The sequence below is a fragment of the Camelina sativa genome, chromosome 16 (genome assembly GCF_000633955.1).
Source record: "Camelina sativa cultivar DH55 chromosome 16, Cs, whole genome shotgun sequence".
Classification (NCBI taxonomy): Eukaryota; Viridiplantae; Streptophyta; class Magnoliopsida; order Brassicales; family Brassicaceae; genus Camelina; species Camelina sativa.
Genome location: NC_025700.1, coordinates 25,387,145 through 25,402,246, shown reverse-complemented (window position 1 = coordinate 25,402,246; position 15,102 = coordinate 25,387,145). Strand labels below are relative to the sequence as shown.

General features: G+C 38.6%; 4 protein-coding genes across 7 annotated transcripts; 3 read left to right on the top strand and 1 right to left on the bottom strand.

Moving 5' to 3' along the window:
* Nucleotides 185-4,276, top strand: LOC104752409 (wall-associated receptor kinase-like 22). Of its 3 annotated transcripts, none has more exons than XM_010474538.2 (4): nt 185-1,575; nt 2,115-2,519; nt 2,625-2,747; nt 2,841-4,276. In XM_010474538.2, the coding sequence occupies exons 1-4, from the start codon at nt 1,137-1,139 to the stop codon at nt 4,052-4,054; spliced, it is 2,181 nt and encodes a 726-aa protein (XP_010472840.1). In that variant the 5' UTR covers nt 185-1,136; the 3' UTR covers nt 4,055-4,276. The 3 variants fall into 3 exon arrangements, with proteins under 3 accessions (XP_010472840.1, XP_010472838.1, XP_010472841.1); XM_010474536.2 differs by having other exon boundaries at nt 188-1,242; nt 1,668-2,519; XM_010474539.2 differs by having other exon boundaries at nt 189-1,350; nt 1,818-2,519.
* On the bottom strand, nt 4,167-4,641 carry LOC104752410. Its single transcript, XM_010474540.1, has one exon. The coding sequence runs from the start codon at nt 4,600-4,602 to the stop codon at nt 4,321-4,323; it is 282 nt and encodes a 93-aa protein (XP_010472842.1). The 5' UTR covers nt 4,603-4,641; the 3' UTR covers nt 4,167-4,320.
* LOC104752408 (ubiquitin receptor RAD23b-like) lies at nt 6,026-9,072 on the top strand. The gene is made up of 12 exons (XM_010474530.2): nt 6,026-6,091; nt 6,369-6,530; nt 6,785-6,823; nt 6,908-6,946; nt 7,038-7,108; nt 7,275-7,455; nt 7,531-7,656; nt 7,739-7,804; nt 8,095-8,142; nt 8,233-8,342; nt 8,458-8,542; nt 8,649-9,072. Exons 1-12 carry the CDS (start codon nt 6,026-6,028, stop codon nt 8,763-8,765), a joined length of 1,110 nt encoding a protein of 369 aa, XP_010472832.1. The 3' UTR covers nt 8,766-9,072.
* LOC104752407 (STE20/SPS1-related proline-alanine-rich protein kinase-like) lies at nt 9,557-14,660 on the top strand. Of its 2 annotated transcripts, none has more exons than XM_019237891.1 (23): nt 9,557-9,644; nt 10,016-10,066; nt 10,184-10,367; nt 10,494-10,748; nt 10,925-11,049; nt 11,186-11,230; nt 11,313-11,394; nt 11,470-11,538; nt 11,633-11,803; nt 11,908-11,973; nt 12,101-12,169; nt 12,255-12,350; nt 12,456-12,523; nt 12,621-12,851; nt 12,960-13,069; nt 13,166-13,260; nt 13,353-13,397; nt 13,524-13,643; nt 13,738-13,786; nt 13,891-13,955; nt 14,044-14,105; nt 14,196-14,247; nt 14,354-14,660. In XM_019237891.1, the coding sequence occupies exons 2-23, from the start codon at nt 10,044-10,046 to the stop codon at nt 14,357-14,359; spliced, it is 2,088 nt and encodes a 695-aa protein (XP_019093436.1). In that variant the 5' UTR covers nt 9,557-9,644; nt 10,016-10,043; the 3' UTR covers nt 14,360-14,660. The 2 variants fall into 2 exon arrangements, with proteins under 2 accessions (XP_019093436.1, XP_010472831.1); XM_010474529.1 differs by lacking the exon at nt 9,557-9,644 and adding an exon at nt 9,654-9,893.

The following is a 15,102-nucleotide window of genomic DNA, read 5'->3' as shown; positions in this document are numbered from 1 at the left end:
ATTAATATATCCTATCTTCTTATCTTATAATTAATTAATCTTGGTTTACTGGTGCATTAATATGTAACTTGTTTATTTTACATTTTGGGTTTGCACTTGGTACTGGTTTGTGGACCAATATTTACTATGTAAGGCATCTTTGCTTTTTACGGAAATAATCAATCAAAAGCTTATCTTCTTCCTTTGTAGTCTCCCTCTCTCTCTCTCTCTCTCTCTCTCTCTCTCTCCAGCCTCTCCTTATCGTATCAAGAACTTGTGTCCAGCTTCACTGAGGTGATCTGATCTCTATCTCTTTTAGATCATCTTTTACACCTGTGCCTACTCTAGATTTCGGATCCACAGTGGATCATCTAGTCTAGATATTTATATCTATACTCACTCTTGCGTTTTCACTTTTCACAACGTGGATGGTACCGCACCAGCGTTTCAACACAACGTTGTTGCATCATCTTCATCGTGGTCAGAAGTTGAACCATTGTTTTCTTTTCAGGCACGTAAACCTCGCAGATGACTGTATACTAGTGCTTTTACGTTCAGTTTTAGTATTTTGTTATAACTTATAAGGTATTCCTATATAGGTTGTTGGATCTCGTTTGTGATCTGTATTATAATTTATACACTTCCGAACAGAAAACGTAAGAATTATTTCATATATATGTTGATCGTATAAAGTTTTTTTTTGGCAATATAAATTACTAGAGAATAAGAACTAACATATATTTGACAAGTTTTTTGTTAGTTGCATATGGGTTCTCTCATATATGGATGTATCAATGTATGTATAAATGTCCAAAGCATAGAATCATTGACAAATTTTTTTTTTCATACAAATCTCTTAACTAAGCTTTTCATAACCTGATCAAAGGTATGCTTTTGGTCCAGAAACCGTTTGTTCAACAATTAACATATTTTACACATGAATGATTTTATTAGGTGAATAGTCATGTTCCTAATATTAATAATCTATATAATAATTTGGTATATCATCTTTAAAAGAAAATGATAAGTTCTAAAATTTTAAATTGATTTGAACAAATGAGTTGACCAAAATTTTGTTCGTTGTGTCCCACGAGGCCACGAGGCGGTTCGATAACTTTCATACAACAATCATTACCAAAAAAAAAAAAAAAAAAAGAATGAAGAGAGGGAGACCTTTTCTCTGTGTTCTACTCTCTTGCCTAACTCTGTTCATCAATGGCGGCCCTCTGATAACGACAGCTCAGCCTCCATCTTCAACATCATGTGATCGAATCTGTGGAGGAATCTCGATTCCTTTCCCTTTTGGAATCGGACGAAGAGACTGTTATCTCAACGACTGGTACGAGGTTGTATGTAACACCACCACCTCCGGTAAACGTAAAACCATAGCTCCGTTCCTCTCTAAGATCAACAGAGAATTAGTTAGCATCACTCCTCGAAATAGCATCGACAGTTCCCACGGAGTTGTACACGTCAAATCTCCGGTGACTTCTTCCGGCTGTTCTCAACGACCCGTAAAGCCTCTTCCTTTAAACCTCACCGGTAAAGGAAGCCCCTTTTTCATCACCGACTCGAATCGTCTCGTCTCAGTAGGTTGTGGCACCAGAGCATTGATTACAGACATCGAATCTCAGATCACAGGATGCGAATCCAGCTGCGACGGAAACAAGAGTCGNTGATAACGACAGCTCAGCCTCCATCTTCAACATCATGTGATCGAATCTGTGGAGGAATCTCGATTCCTTTCCCTTTTGGAATCGGACGAAGAGACTGTTATCTCAACGACTGGTACGAGGTTGTATGTAACACCACCACCTCCGGTAAAAGTAAAACCATAGCTCCGTTCCTCTCTAAGATCAACAGAGAATTAGTTAGCATCACTCCTCGAAATAGCATCGACAGTACCCACGGAGTTGTACACGTCAAATCTCCGGTGACTTCTTCCGGCTGTTCTCAACGACCCGTAAAGCCTCTTCCTTTAAACCTCACCGGTAAAGGAAGCCCCTTTTTCATCACCGACTCGAATCGTCTCGTCTCAGTAGGTTGTGGCACCAGAGCATTGATTACAGACATCGAATCTCAGATCACAGGATGCGAATCCAGCTGCGACGGAAACAAGAGTCGTTTAGATTCAGACAAGATCTGCGGTGGTTACAGATGTTGTCAAGCGAAGATTCAGGCGGATAGACCGCAAGTTGTCGGCGTTAACCTAGAAAGCTCCGGCGGTAACACAACTCAAGGAGGTAACTGTAAAGTTGCGTTCTTGACGAACGAGACTTACTCTCCGGCGAATGTTACAGAGCCGGAGCAGATTTATACTAATGGGTTTACTGTGATTGAGCTTGGTTGGTACTTTGATACATCGGATTCTCGGTTAACGAAACCAGTGGGTTGTGTGAATTTAACGGAAACTAGGATGTACACGAGTGTACCGAGCTGTGTTTGTGAGTATGGTTACTTCTCTGGGTTTGGTTACAGCAACTGTTACTGCAATGACATTGGTTACAGAGGGAATCCATATCTTCCTGGTGGATGTATTGGTAAGGTTTATGGGTTTCTCTTCGTCTAATTGCCTTCAGTGAGGTTTTAGATGACGATCACGGATCTGTTGATTTGATTCTGCTTTTTGTTTTCTTGTGTCTAAGACATTGATGAATGTGAGGAAGGAAAAGGACGAGACAGCTGTGGAGAGCAAACTTGTGTGAATGTTCCTGGATCGTGGAGGTGCGAGCCCAAAGAAGCAGAGAAGATCAAGCCTGTGATTCAAGGTGAATCAAAGGAGTTTCTTTCTCAAATTCTAAAGCCATATGACAGAGCAAAAAAAGGAGTGATCTTTATAGGTTCTTTTCGTTGGTTTGCAGGTCTTGTTCTTGGTTTGGCACTGTTGTTCTTGGCTCTTGGGATATGGGGATTGATCAAATTCATTAAGAAGAGAAGGAAGATTATCCGAAAGAGGATGCTCTTCAAACGTAATGGAGGCTTGTTGTTGAAACAACAGTTAACTACAAAAGAAGGAGGTAATGTGGAGACATCGAAGATATTTAGCTCAAAAGAGCTGGAGAAAGCGACGGATAACTTCAACAAGAACAGGGTTCTTGGTCAAGGAGGTCAAGGCACTGTATACAAAGGAATGTTGGTAGATGGACGAATTGTTGCTGTGAAAAGGTCTAAGGTTTTGGATGAAGACAAAGTTGAGGAGTTCATCAATGAAGTTGGTGTTCTCTCGCAGGTTAACCATAGAAACATTGTCAAACTCATGGGGTGTTGTCTCGAAACGGAGGTCCCTATCTTGGTTTATGAGCATATTCCAAATGGAGACCTATTCAAGCGGCTTCACGATGATTCTGATGATTACACAATGACTTGGGAAGTACGATTGCGCATCGCTGTTGAGATTGCAGGAGCACTTGCTTACTTACACTCGGCTGCATCAACTCCGGTCTATCACAGAGATGTCAAGACCACAAACATACTTTTGGATGAGAAGTATAGAGCCAAGGTATCAGATTTCGGGACCTCGAGATCTATAAACGTAGACCAAACTCACTTGACAACTCTAGTTGCAGGTACTTTTGGATACTTGGATCCAGAGTACTTTCAAACTAGCCAGTTTACGGATAAGAGTGATGTTTATAGTTTTGGGGTCGTCTTGGTTGAGCTCATAACTGGAGAAAAACCATTTTCTGTAATGCGGCCTGAAGAAAACAGAGGACTTGCGTCTCATTTCATTGAGGCCATGAAACAGAACAGAGTTCTTGATATTGCTGATTCTCGGATCAAAGAAGATTGCAAGTTGGAACATGTGTTGGCAGTGGCAAAACTTGCCAGAAGGTGTTTAAGTCTAAAAGGGAAGAAACGGCCAAATATGAGAGAGGTTTCCATTGAGCTTGAGAGGATCGTTTCATCTCCTGAAGATTTAAAGGTATATATCGAAGAGGAGGAAGAAGAAGAAGAAACTGCCATGGAAATCATCTTGGATGATCCTTGGAGCGTCAACATGACTGCTCCAGCTTCCCTCTTTAATTTATCGCCCAAGTTAGATGTTGAACCGCTAGTTCCTCGACAAACATGGTGATGATGAAACCTGAAACACTGCAAATATATAAAAAGGGTTGTTCATTTGTTTCCGTTTTCAATGTCATAACCTGCATCAATCCAAGATAAGATGATGACAAAGAAAAAAACAATTCTCAAAAACTTGTAGCATATGTTCCATTATAGAAGATTCATATTTGTACAATAATTGTGAATCTTGAGACATAATCCCAGTAGAATAAGGTAAGAGTAGATTCTCTAGGCCGTTTACACAGACATTGCAATCAATCAGGTTAGGCTGAGACTCTACAAGAATTTAAGTTTTCCTTTGGAGAAACTGGCTTGGACGTGTTCCATTTGACAAATTGCCTTCTCCTTACCAGTCATCCCAGAACAGGACAAGTGCCTAGCGCCTAGTGTGACGGCAAAATAGATATAAATAGTGCAGAGGAAGGCCAAAAGAAGCATAGCAGTCAAAAGGAAACGATGCCTCTGAACAACAGTAGAGCAGCTACCCAAGTCATCCCATTGCTTCTTTAGCGCATGTGGCCTCCGTAATGGTGATGATACAATCCCATCAAGAACCATAGCTTATAAAAAGACCGACCTTACTAGCTTAACACCGACCTGAAATGGGTGACAAATGAGTTAGAATTCATCATATTACATAACAGCACGAACAAAACCAGAAGCTTCTTCAAGAAAATATAATAGCAGATGGGTTCATGTAAATTGTGAATTTTGCCCTCAATATACAAAATTAATGCCAATTTTCTCAAAAACCAATTCCTTGAGAAGCTTCTACGAGCTGATGGAGGTAAAAAAAAAAAAAAAAACGATATTTCTGATCTGTGCCGACGAGGCTAACAATTTTGAAGACGAGATTAATGTTTCATTCGGCATTACAAAACAAGCTTAGTAAATCGGAATCATCCATTTATCACAACACGAAGAATAGAGAAAAATCGAACTAATATACGAAAAAAAAACTCAGAACAATAAGGCAAAAACATAAAGGAAACAGATGGAATCAGGGAAAGAGATAACGAACCGTGTGAGACAGAAACGATTATGGATCTGGAAAAGAAGAATGAATAGCTGATTCCAACTCCGTCGACCCTCAAAAAAAAAACAAAAAAAAAAACAAAAATGACCTAAATTTTCTGGAAAAATCTTCTTCCTTTTTTTGTTTCAGCTGTCAAGATATCTTTCATCGGCGGAGTGGCCAAATCGTCGTAGATCTCGTCTGCGTGGAGTTACTTACGGCTAATAGAGTAAGAGCAGATTCACCGGTAATCGCGGGGTTCTTCAAAGAACACAGTCCGTTACATTTACCGCAAATTTAGGGACTTTTTTAGATTTTGACAAAAAAAAAAGAGAGAGAGAATTGCAATTGCGTGTTGTTGACTGACTGTTGGGTTTGGTCTGGAATTGAGTTGTTGTTATTTTCCCACTTACTACTAGTTGCTTGTGTTTATACTTTAAAGTTGATTTGAATGAGAGATCGATCATGTGAGAGTTGTTGTTTATTAGCTGGCTTTTAAGTCTTCGACCGACATTACATGACTACCGTTTACTGATAATTAATACTAATTGCTGTGATTTATAAATGTCAAAGTATCTTTAAAGAATATTATTGATTGCTAAAATACCGACAACAAATACCCTCCTCCCTAATCAGAGTCTGTTTAGAGTTTGGTCTAATTAGTAAAGTGAGTGGGCCTTATTGGGCTATTAATGAGCTTTATATTTTTTGGGCCCGTTTAGGTAGGGCATGATTCTTCTCAAATTCCCTTTCTCTCTGGGAGAACTTCAAAAAAAAAAATTGGAGATAAATGTGTCACGTGGAGTGCACATGGGTAGATCTCTTGCCGCGTTTAAAATCCAAAACGCTCCGTTGATGGAGCCTGTTTGTTTAACTACGGTCGGCTTTTTCTGTAGCGCCCCTCGATCTCTTTAATTAGGTCTCTCTCCTTCTATCTCCGCCGTTGATTTCATCTTTTCCGACGATATGAAGCTCACCGTTAAGACTCTCAAGGGTAATCATTTTGAAATTAGGGTTCTACCCTCCGATACGGTTAGTCCTCTTCTTCACTACTTTCTTGTATGCGTAGTTTTGTGCCTAGGAGATTATTAATAAAAGTAGGGAATCTCACCTTAAAGAGCTTCAGATCCACGATTTTGAGTTATTTGGTGATCAAATTTTGTGTTTCTCTCAAGTGTTTGATAGCTTTGTTAACTGCTCAAATTTTGTTTGATGACTCGCGAATCCAATCTTGGTTTCGTCAAATAAGTTGTGTGTTAAAATCCCTTGGTTTTGAATCAACCAGTTGATGTGCTTGTTTTTTTATAAGATAATGGCGGTGAAGAAGAATATAGAGGATTCACAAGGCAAAGACAATTATCCTTGTGGCCAGCAACTGTTGATTCACAATGGAAAATTTTTGAAGGATGAAACTAGCTTGGTTGAGAACAAGGTTACCGAGGAAGCTTTCCTCGTCGTTATGCTTAGCAAGGTACCTATATTCAGAAAAATCAACAAATAAAATCATTTTAGTGGAAGCTTAAATCATAACTAAGAGAAGATTTGTTATTGTTGGTTATTCGGGTCTTGATTGGGACTCCCTTAGACAAGTATAAAAGCTAATGAATGTCCTAGGAAATGTTGCTAGATGTATGTATCTTCCATGATTGTCCCGTTTCAATGAAACAAATGTAGCTTGTCATGGCACTGACATTATCTTCGCCTTTGCTTATTGATGAATTGTAGAGCAAAACCGCAGGTTCAGCTGGTCAGTCTTCGGCTCAGGTAGCTTATTTATTTCCTTTATTTTATTATATGACTGGTTTAGTCTGATAATTGTCAGTGTAAAAACCTGCTTCTATCTCACAGCCTGCTTCCTCTACCTCGTCTACTACATCTTTGGCTAAGGTAACTTTCTTGCATATATTTACTTGTGCAATTGTGTGATGAGCAGCTCCTTCCACTGGTTGTTTAATGTAAGCTCGTATTGGAAAAGCAGCCTGCAGCACCATCTACATCCCAGTCTACAGCCGTGCCTGCTTCACTTATTCCTGCTCAACAACAACCAGGGTAAGTTTTATTATTGAAAAGAGTCATTTTCTCTCCTTTTATTGACTGCTTTTTTAATGGTTTTCCGAAAGCTTCTATGTTTGACCTTTAGTATATGTTGTATAACTTATTTGTTCTGGATTTCATTGATACACTATAATCTCCACAGTTGAATGGTATGTGGCAGGGTACCAACTGACGACACCTATGGACAAGCTGCGTCAACATTGGTTAGTGGCAGTAGTCTTGAGCAAATGGTCCAACAGATAATGGAAATGGGAGGCGGAAGCTGGGACAAAGAAACAGTTACTCGTGCACTTCGTGCAGCTTACAACAACCCTGAGAGAGCAGTGGATTATTTGTATTCCGTATGGCTCCTCTCTGTAACATTATTTCCTAAGAGTTTAAAGGATGAAACTGTTGACATTGTTTTTATACATTAGGGAATTCCTGAAACTGCTGAAGTAGCTGTGCCTGTACCTGGGGCTCAGTTGGCAGGATCTGGTGCAGCCCCTGTCGCACCTGCATCTGGAGGACCTAACTCATCTCCTTTGGATTTATTCCCTCAGGTATTTAGCAATAATCGTGTATCCAAAAGAACTGATAGGTATATTTAGTTACCTTCTCACTCTATAGTTTTAATTTTCCCAGGAAACAGTTGCTGCTGCTGGATCTGGTGATCTTGGGACGCTTGAATTTCTTAGAAACAATGACCAGGTTGCTGTTCTAACTTCATCTCCATTTCTTCTAAATTGCATTGTTTTTTTAAAAAAATTTGGATCTCTCCTCATCATACATGATTGTGAATATGAAAGAGAAGGCATCTAGATTGCTTAGAACTTAGAACTATATATCATTAACTTATGCGGGGATTGTTTATCTGTTAGCCATTTTAGCAGGGGATGATTAACCGAGATGTATCTTAACATGCTTTGATTTGACTGTTCGTTCTAGCTTTTGTAAATTCCATCCATGTACTCATTCTCTTGTATCTGCTATTGTATTAGTTCCAACAATTACGCACCATGGTCCATTCCAACCCTCAAATTCTCCAGGTAAGAGCGGTCTAATATTCGTAATTCTTGTCCAGTAATTTGTAAGACTTCTCACTGATTCTGAATTTTTGGAACCGCTGCTTTCGTTAGCCCATGCTTCAGGAACTTGGAAAGCAAAACCCCCAACTTCTGAGGCTAATTCAGGAGAACCAGGCAGAGTTTCTTCAGTTAGTAAACGAGCCCTATGAGGGATCTGACGGGTAAGTCCTCCAATCTATTTATCGTAATCTGTCAGATGTAATTTTATGCTTCTCATCGATATTTCACTAAACTACTAAAGTTTGAGTCACTAAGTTTAAAAACAAAACCCATCAGGGATGCGGATATGTTCGATCAACCCGAGCAAGAAATGCCACATGCCGTAAATGTTACCCCAGCAGAGCAAGAAGCGATTCAACGGGTAAAATCACCATTAATAGTAAAACACTATTTCAACACTCTGTTCTTTGCAACCCTTCTTATCTTAACTATCTATATTCTCACTGGCCTCTGACCTGTCCAAACAGCTAGAGGCAATGGGGTTTGGTAGAGCCTTAGTAATAGAAGCCTTCCTAGCATGTGAGCGTAACGAAGAATTGGCAGCTAACTATCTATTGGAGAACTCAGGAGATTTTGAAGACTGAGTTCACAAAACATTTTAACCTCTCTTCTTGGAAAAAGTTTTGGCTCTTTTGTCTTACGTTGAATATTTCTCTCATCGTCCGAGAGTTTATGTGTGGGATTTGATCTCTCCCTCTGGGACTTAGTTTTTTTGTTGGCTGGAATTTTATTTTCTCCGTTTGCGTTTTATTGGGATTTGCGCGGTTGTTTGCGTTTGAGATAGATATTTTATGGGTAAAAAGAAGCAGAGATACAAAAAGTGTGGTCACGTGATTCTTGACGGATAAAAAGTGTAAAAGATATTTATCCTAACCAACATGTTGTATCCTATGTTTGTTGTGATTAATTGCAAATCACGGATTTTCCGATGTTGAAAGGTGAACCTGAACCACACTATGGAAACCGGTTGTATTTGGTTCAGAGAAATACCGATGGCTTACTGGTTTAGTACCAATTTTGCATCTCACCTTCGTATAGAGTATAGTCGTAGCAAAAGGCTAAAAATTCCTAGCGTCTCGGTTTTCATCTGGTTCAGGGGAAACCGAAGGCTAAGCCGGCTGGTTTGGTACACAATTCTGAAAACTGTTAAAATCAGTGATTTAGAATTGACTTGCGTTGTTTGTTAAGGCCTAAAAACCAGAATATTTAATTCCTAAAAATGATATTTTTGAATTATGAGAATAAATAGGTTTACCAGCCTTATCCATTCTAGGTTAAACGATTAATGACGGTCAGTTTTTTCTTTTCTCTTTTGTCAAATATTTATCTGAAATATATAAAATAAGAGGAGAGAAGGAGAGAAGAAGGGCAAAAAAGCAGAAAGAGACCTAAAGTGGCGGGATTCCAAATTTAACACAAAAGCCCCAAAAAGCTTCTCTCCCAATTTGAGCGGCGATCCGATTGTGACTCTCTTCTTCTCTCTTCTTCTCTCTTATTCTCTCTCTCTCTCTCGTTTTCTTTTTTCATAGGTTTTTTTTTGTGTGTTTCTCGAGAAAATTTTGATAGAAAGTTCACAAAACCAATTGAATAAGATCATTCATCATCATCAGTCAATATCTTCATCAGCACGATATCTATCTCTTTCCTTTTCTCGCACTCTTGTCATTAATTTTGTTTCCTTATTATTTTACATGGATGTCGTAATTTTCCCGGTACGATTTACTTCCATCGTTACGGGAGGAGTTAATTGCTGTTGTTGACGAGAGAGAGAGATTAGTTTTTTTTTTCGAATCTCTAATTTGTTTCCTTTTTTTTTTCTGAATTTATTCTGCAGATTCACTCGACTGGAGCCAGCTGTCTTTATGTTTTCGTCTGTCAATTCCAGGTTAACCTTTGATTCTACCCTAGAAAAAATATAAGTTTGATTCCAAAAGCGTTTTCTCCTCCACTCCCCTGTTTTTTTTATTGCTGACGAAGTTTTTTTTTTGGAATTGGTTTTTAGTGAAACCAAGGAAGGATCTACACCAATGGAGAAGAAGAAGTATCCGATTGGGCCTGAGCATTACACCCTCTACGAGGTGATCGGTCAAGGTGTTAGTGCTTTAGTGCATCGTGCTTTGTGCATCCCTTTCAATGAAGTCGTTGCTATTAAGATTCTTGACTTTGAACGCGATAACTGCGATCTGGTGATTCTCTCCTCTTGCCTCTCTCTCTCTCTCTCTCTCTCTCTCAATGATTTGATTCTTTGTTCTTGTATTGGCTATATAATCTCTGAATCTGATTACTCTTTTTTTTTTGTTTGATGGATGCAGAATAATATTTCTCGTGAAGCGCAGACGATGATGCTTGTTGATCATCCCAATGTGTTGAAATCACATTGCTCCTTTGTTAGTGATCACAATTTGTGGGTCATCATGCCATACATGGCTGGTGGTTCTTGTCTTCACATACTCAAAGCTGCATACCCTGATGGTTTTGAGGAAACTATTATAGCCACTATACTGCGTGAAGCTTTGAAAGGATTAGACTATCTCCACCAGCATGGCCACATACATCGCGATGTCAAAGTCAGTCATTCTATCTTTCTGGATTTCATCACTTCATGTTACATTGTGAATCTTGTGGTTCTTAATAGTTTTATTTTATTTTATAATCAGTGACTCTTGTGACCTTCAGTGTATTGGGACCATATATGAATATCCTTCCCTTCATTGTGATTATATCTTTCATGTTTTCCTTTCAGGCTGGTAATATTTTGCTTGGTGCTCGAGGTGCTGTCAAGTTGGGAGACTTTGGTGTATCTGCCTGTCTCTTTGATTCTGGTGATAGGCAACGGACAAGGAACACATTCGTTGGAACCCCCTGCTGGTAAGTACTACGTGGTACCTACTACTGCCCCATCAACACTTTTTTTTCTACTTTTTTCTTTTGTGTGTGGAGGACTTCAACACTTGTCTAAAGTTAGTTCTCATGTGCATGAATTACTGTTTCTTATTTTTCACAGGATGGCACCTGAAGTCATGGAGCAGCTACATGGTTATGACTTCAAGTTAGTTTAGCCTCATATTCAAAGTTTTATCATCCTATTTTCTCACACAGCGTTTCTTATGTGGAGCATCTATTTCATTTAGGGCTGATATATGGTCGTTTGGTATAACTGGGCTAGAGCTTGCACATGGTCACGCTCCTTTCTCTAAATATCCACCAATGAAGGTTCATACGTAGCCTGTGATATCTGGATTTCAGCTCCAAAATCTTTGCATCAATCTAATACAGATATGTTTTCAGGTTCTGCTTATGACGTTGCAAAATGCACCACCAGGGCTGGATTATGAAAGAGACAGGAAGTTTTCAAGGGTATATATACTCTTGGTGTAAAAACTGCACATTCTAGTCAGAAATGTTTGGCTTATTCTCATCTCAATTCTGTCTATTTTCCTGGCATTTTTAGTCTTTCAAGCAGATGATCGCCAGTTGTCTAGTTAAAGACCCTTCCAAACGCCCGTCTGCAAAGAAGTTGTTAAAACATTCCTTTTTCAAGCAAGCAAGATCAAGCGATTACATTGCACGGAAACTTCTGGATGGGTTACCAGATCTTGTTAATCGTGTTCAGGCAATAAAGGTTGGATATGTAGATCTAAGTAGATAGCCAGTAGCTACAGTGCTGAATATTATCAGTCAACATCTTATGACGGAAACTGATGGGAATATGCTTTCTTCATGCAGAAAAAGGAAGAAGATATGCTTGCACAAGAGAAAATGGCGGATGGAGAGAAGGAGGAACTGTCGCAGGTTTGTGTTTCCAGTTTCCAATTTTGGCTTTATTTATCTCTGTTAGAATCTTTTGACTTTTGGTTTCTAGTTTTAATTTTTCTGCAAAGTATTTAGCCTTTTGACCTCTTGTCGTAGTAACATGCAGAATGAATATAAGAGAGGTATCAGCGGCTGGAATTTCAATCTCGATGATATGAAGGCCCAGGCTTCATTGGTATGTTTGGTCTCCTCTAACCCATAAAAGTAGCCAACTGTAAAGCTCACTGTACTTCATATTATGATGTTCTTATTTCCATCAGATCCAGGACATAGACTGTAGCTTATCAGACAGTTTATCGGGAAGTGCCACTTCGTTGCAGGCTCTAGATTCACAGGATACCCACTCGGAGATTCAGGTTTCCTCTTGTTAAAATCTTTCTCGAGTTCATAAATGTTTCCCTGTTTTCATCTTCGTTTGTTACTTGGTTGAGGTTTAAAGTTCTTTATAACCATCTCTGCAGGAGGAAAATGGTCAAATAACAAATAAGTATCTCCAACCCCTAATTCACCGAACACTAAGTATCGCAAGGTTCATCAGCTACTTTTCGCTCTGTAGTCTCTATTTATCTACCTATCTGTAACGACTAGAGATGAGTAAACTGAACAAATAATATTTGGTTGGTCAGGGATAAATCTGATGATGATTCCAGTCTTGCCAGCCCTAGTTATGATAGTTACGTCTATTCCTCACCTCGTCATGAAGATCTATCTCAAAACAATACAACTGCTGGTAGTACGCATGCAGCCAATGGGAAATCAATGGATTCCTCATCAATCCAAGTCAATCAACCAACAGAGATTCTAGCAGGGAGCTCTGTTTTGGCAGATAGAAACGGTGCTCCCCATAAAGGAGAGAGGTTAGTCCTTTAACATGTACTGCTATTGTAAGAGCTTAAGCTCATATCCACTGAGTATACATATATCTCTATGCGACATTAAATTTATAGCAATCTGTGAATTCCCAGTGATAAAACCCACGAGCATCTTCAAAATGGTTCAACCTCCAATGGGACACATGCTACAGTGGGAGGAGATGAAGCACCAACAGAGCTGGCTGTTAGACCACACAAAGCAGGTAAGCATTTACAGAATTTCTTTATACTTGAAATCCTATCTAAACATCCCTATGGATCAAGGTTTTTCTAATTAAATGAATACATCTTGGTATCAGCAAGCCTAGATGAAACTGATGACAAATCAAAGCCGCCAGTTGTGCAGCAAAGAGGGCGTTTCAAAGTAACTTCTGAAAATCTGGACATCGAGAAGGTAACTACCTTTTGGTTTTGAGAGGAATCAATTGTGCTTTCTTGTTTCAGTCACCTTCTTAAGGTTTTCTATATTAACTTTATCTACATCAGGTGGTGGTTCCCTCTCCAATCCTGCAAAAGAGTCACAGTATGCAGGTTTGTAATTGTATCGAGGTCAGCCTGATCAGCTGCAGACTAACAGTCAAATGTCTATCATCCTCAACTATTCATCTCAAGATTTTTTAATGAAAACAAATAACATTTTTACTTGTGCTTATGTAGGTGCTCTGCCAACATGCCTCTGCTTCTCTACCTCCCTCTGATGTCGCATTACCAAATCTAACCAGCTCATACGTTTACCCGCTGGTTTATCCAGTTCTGCAAACTAATATTTTGGAAAGGGTATGACTTTTGCTGCTTACACTTTAATCAATTTATTTAATTCATCTTAACGTTAGGAAAGTTCATTACGTGATTGAAAACATCCCAAAAACAGGATAACATTCTGCATATGATGAAAGTACTCACCAACAGAGAGTTGACAGGTTTATTTTAGTGCAACTTTCACTCTTCTTCTGTCTCCATTCGCCCTTCTGATTATATTTTTCCTTGCCACTGGATATGAATCTCCTTTACTTCTCTGATGTAGACGGACGTGCAGTTGAACAAGGAAACGTACAACAACCTACTGTACCTCCTACTGAGAAATCCTTGGTATGCAAATGTTTGCTGGAGAAATGTATTGAATCACATTCCTTAAAAGATTGGTACTTAACCGAATTGTTCTTCTGTTGAATCACAGCTTGAAGCAGCTCACGAAAGAGAGAAAGAACTGCTCCACGAAATAACTGACCTGCAATGGAGGTAACTATCGAAAGCATCCCCATGTGCAGCTCTCTCAGGTTTTTAGATTGAATTCCAACATTCCTTCTTCTTTTTCTTTTGTGTTCATAGGCTCATATGTGCAGAAGAAGAGCTTCAGAAATACAAAACCGAACACGCCCAAGTAAGCTTTAGTAGCTTCAACACAACATTTCTTTTCTTCTGTCTTTTTCATTGAACTATATATATGACCCACCCAACTCATACTAACCTGTTCTCGAACTCTCCAGGTTTAATGTCCTAAGATGTGTGGCCAAGTATACGAAGTGTGATTCATCATCAAGAATAAGTATTTTAATAAGATAATACATCTAATGAAGGTAAGATTTGCTTTCAGGTGTTTTTGTAATTTGATTCATAAAATACATCGTTCCCTACTATCATTTTTCTGTTGAAGTTTTTTAGTCTTTTAGATTTGTTTAAGGAATTATGTACCATGGAAGCTATTTTTATAACCATGGTTACATAATGTTTTGTGTAATATTGATACAAAACGGTTATTGAGAAACATTTTCTTAAGATGGTGATTAAAACTTAGGAGGTATTTGATAAATTAAGGTATAGTAGTAGTAGTATCTATTTTATTTTGGATGCGTGTGAATGAATGCATCTCTCACCAACTCAGTGGGACAACTAAGACTTGTCGTCGTGTCTGGGCAACACACAATCCGTGAATTCTCCTTACAGTCATAATTATTTCTCTTTAATGCTACACTAGATATACACCCGCGGTGTGTACCGCGGGGCTATTTTTTCGTTTAGGAACACATAAAATAAATTAATTATTTATTTGTCTATATATTTAAATAATTAGTTTTATATTTTTAAATTTTGTTAAATTTATAAAGTCTAATATATTGTATAATTTATATTGTCCGAATAGATTTTGTGACTGCGGGTTAATAATTGAAAATATCATTAGTGTTCATATAATTCAATTGGATAAACTATTAGTCAATTTTTGTTTCTTTGTATTTGT

What these genes read in the sequence shown, in the direction of transcription:
- LOC104752409 (XM_010474536.2), top strand. Translation starts at nt 1,137, where the DNA reads ATGAAGAGAGGGAGACCTTTTCTCTGTGTTCTACTCTCTTGCCTAACT. An exon ending in GCCTCCATCTTCAACATCAT is followed by an intron (nt 1,243 to 1,667) that starts GTGATCGAATCT and finishes TGATAACGACAG; the next exon opens with CTCAGCCTCCATCTTCAACA. An exon ending in TCTTCCTGGTGGATGTATTG is followed by an intron (nt 2,520 to 2,624) that starts GTAAGGTTTATG and finishes CTTGTGTCTAAG; the next exon opens with ACATTGATGAATGTGAGGAA.
- LOC104752410 (XM_010474540.1), bottom strand. Translation starts at nt 4,602, where the DNA reads ATGGTTCTTGATGGGATTGTATCATCACCATTACGGAGGCCACATGCG.
- LOC104752408 (XM_010474530.2), top strand. Translation starts at nt 6,026, where the DNA reads ATGAAGCTCACCGTTAAGACTCTCAAGGGTAATCATTTTGAAATTAGG. An exon ending in GGGTTCTACCCTCCGATACG is followed by an intron (nt 6,092 to 6,368) that starts GTTAGTCCTCTT and finishes TTTTTTTATAAG; the next exon opens with ATAATGGCGGTGAAGAAGAA. An exon ending in CCCTATGAGGGATCTGACGG is followed by an intron (nt 8,343 to 8,457) that starts GTAAGTCCTCCA and finishes AAAACCCATCAG; the next exon opens with GGATGCGGATATGTTCGATC.
- LOC104752407 (XM_019237891.1), top strand. Translation starts at nt 10,044, where the DNA reads ATGTTTTCGTCTGTCAATTCCAG. An exon ending in CTACATGGTTATGACTTCAA is followed by an intron (nt 11,231 to 11,312) that starts GTTAGTTTAGCC and finishes TATTTCATTTAG; the next exon opens with GGCTGATATATGGTCGTTTG. An exon ending in ATCGTGTTCAGGCAATAAAG is followed by an intron (nt 11,804 to 11,907) that starts GTTGGATATGTA and finishes TTCTTCATGCAG; the next exon opens with AAAAAGGAAGAAGATATGCT.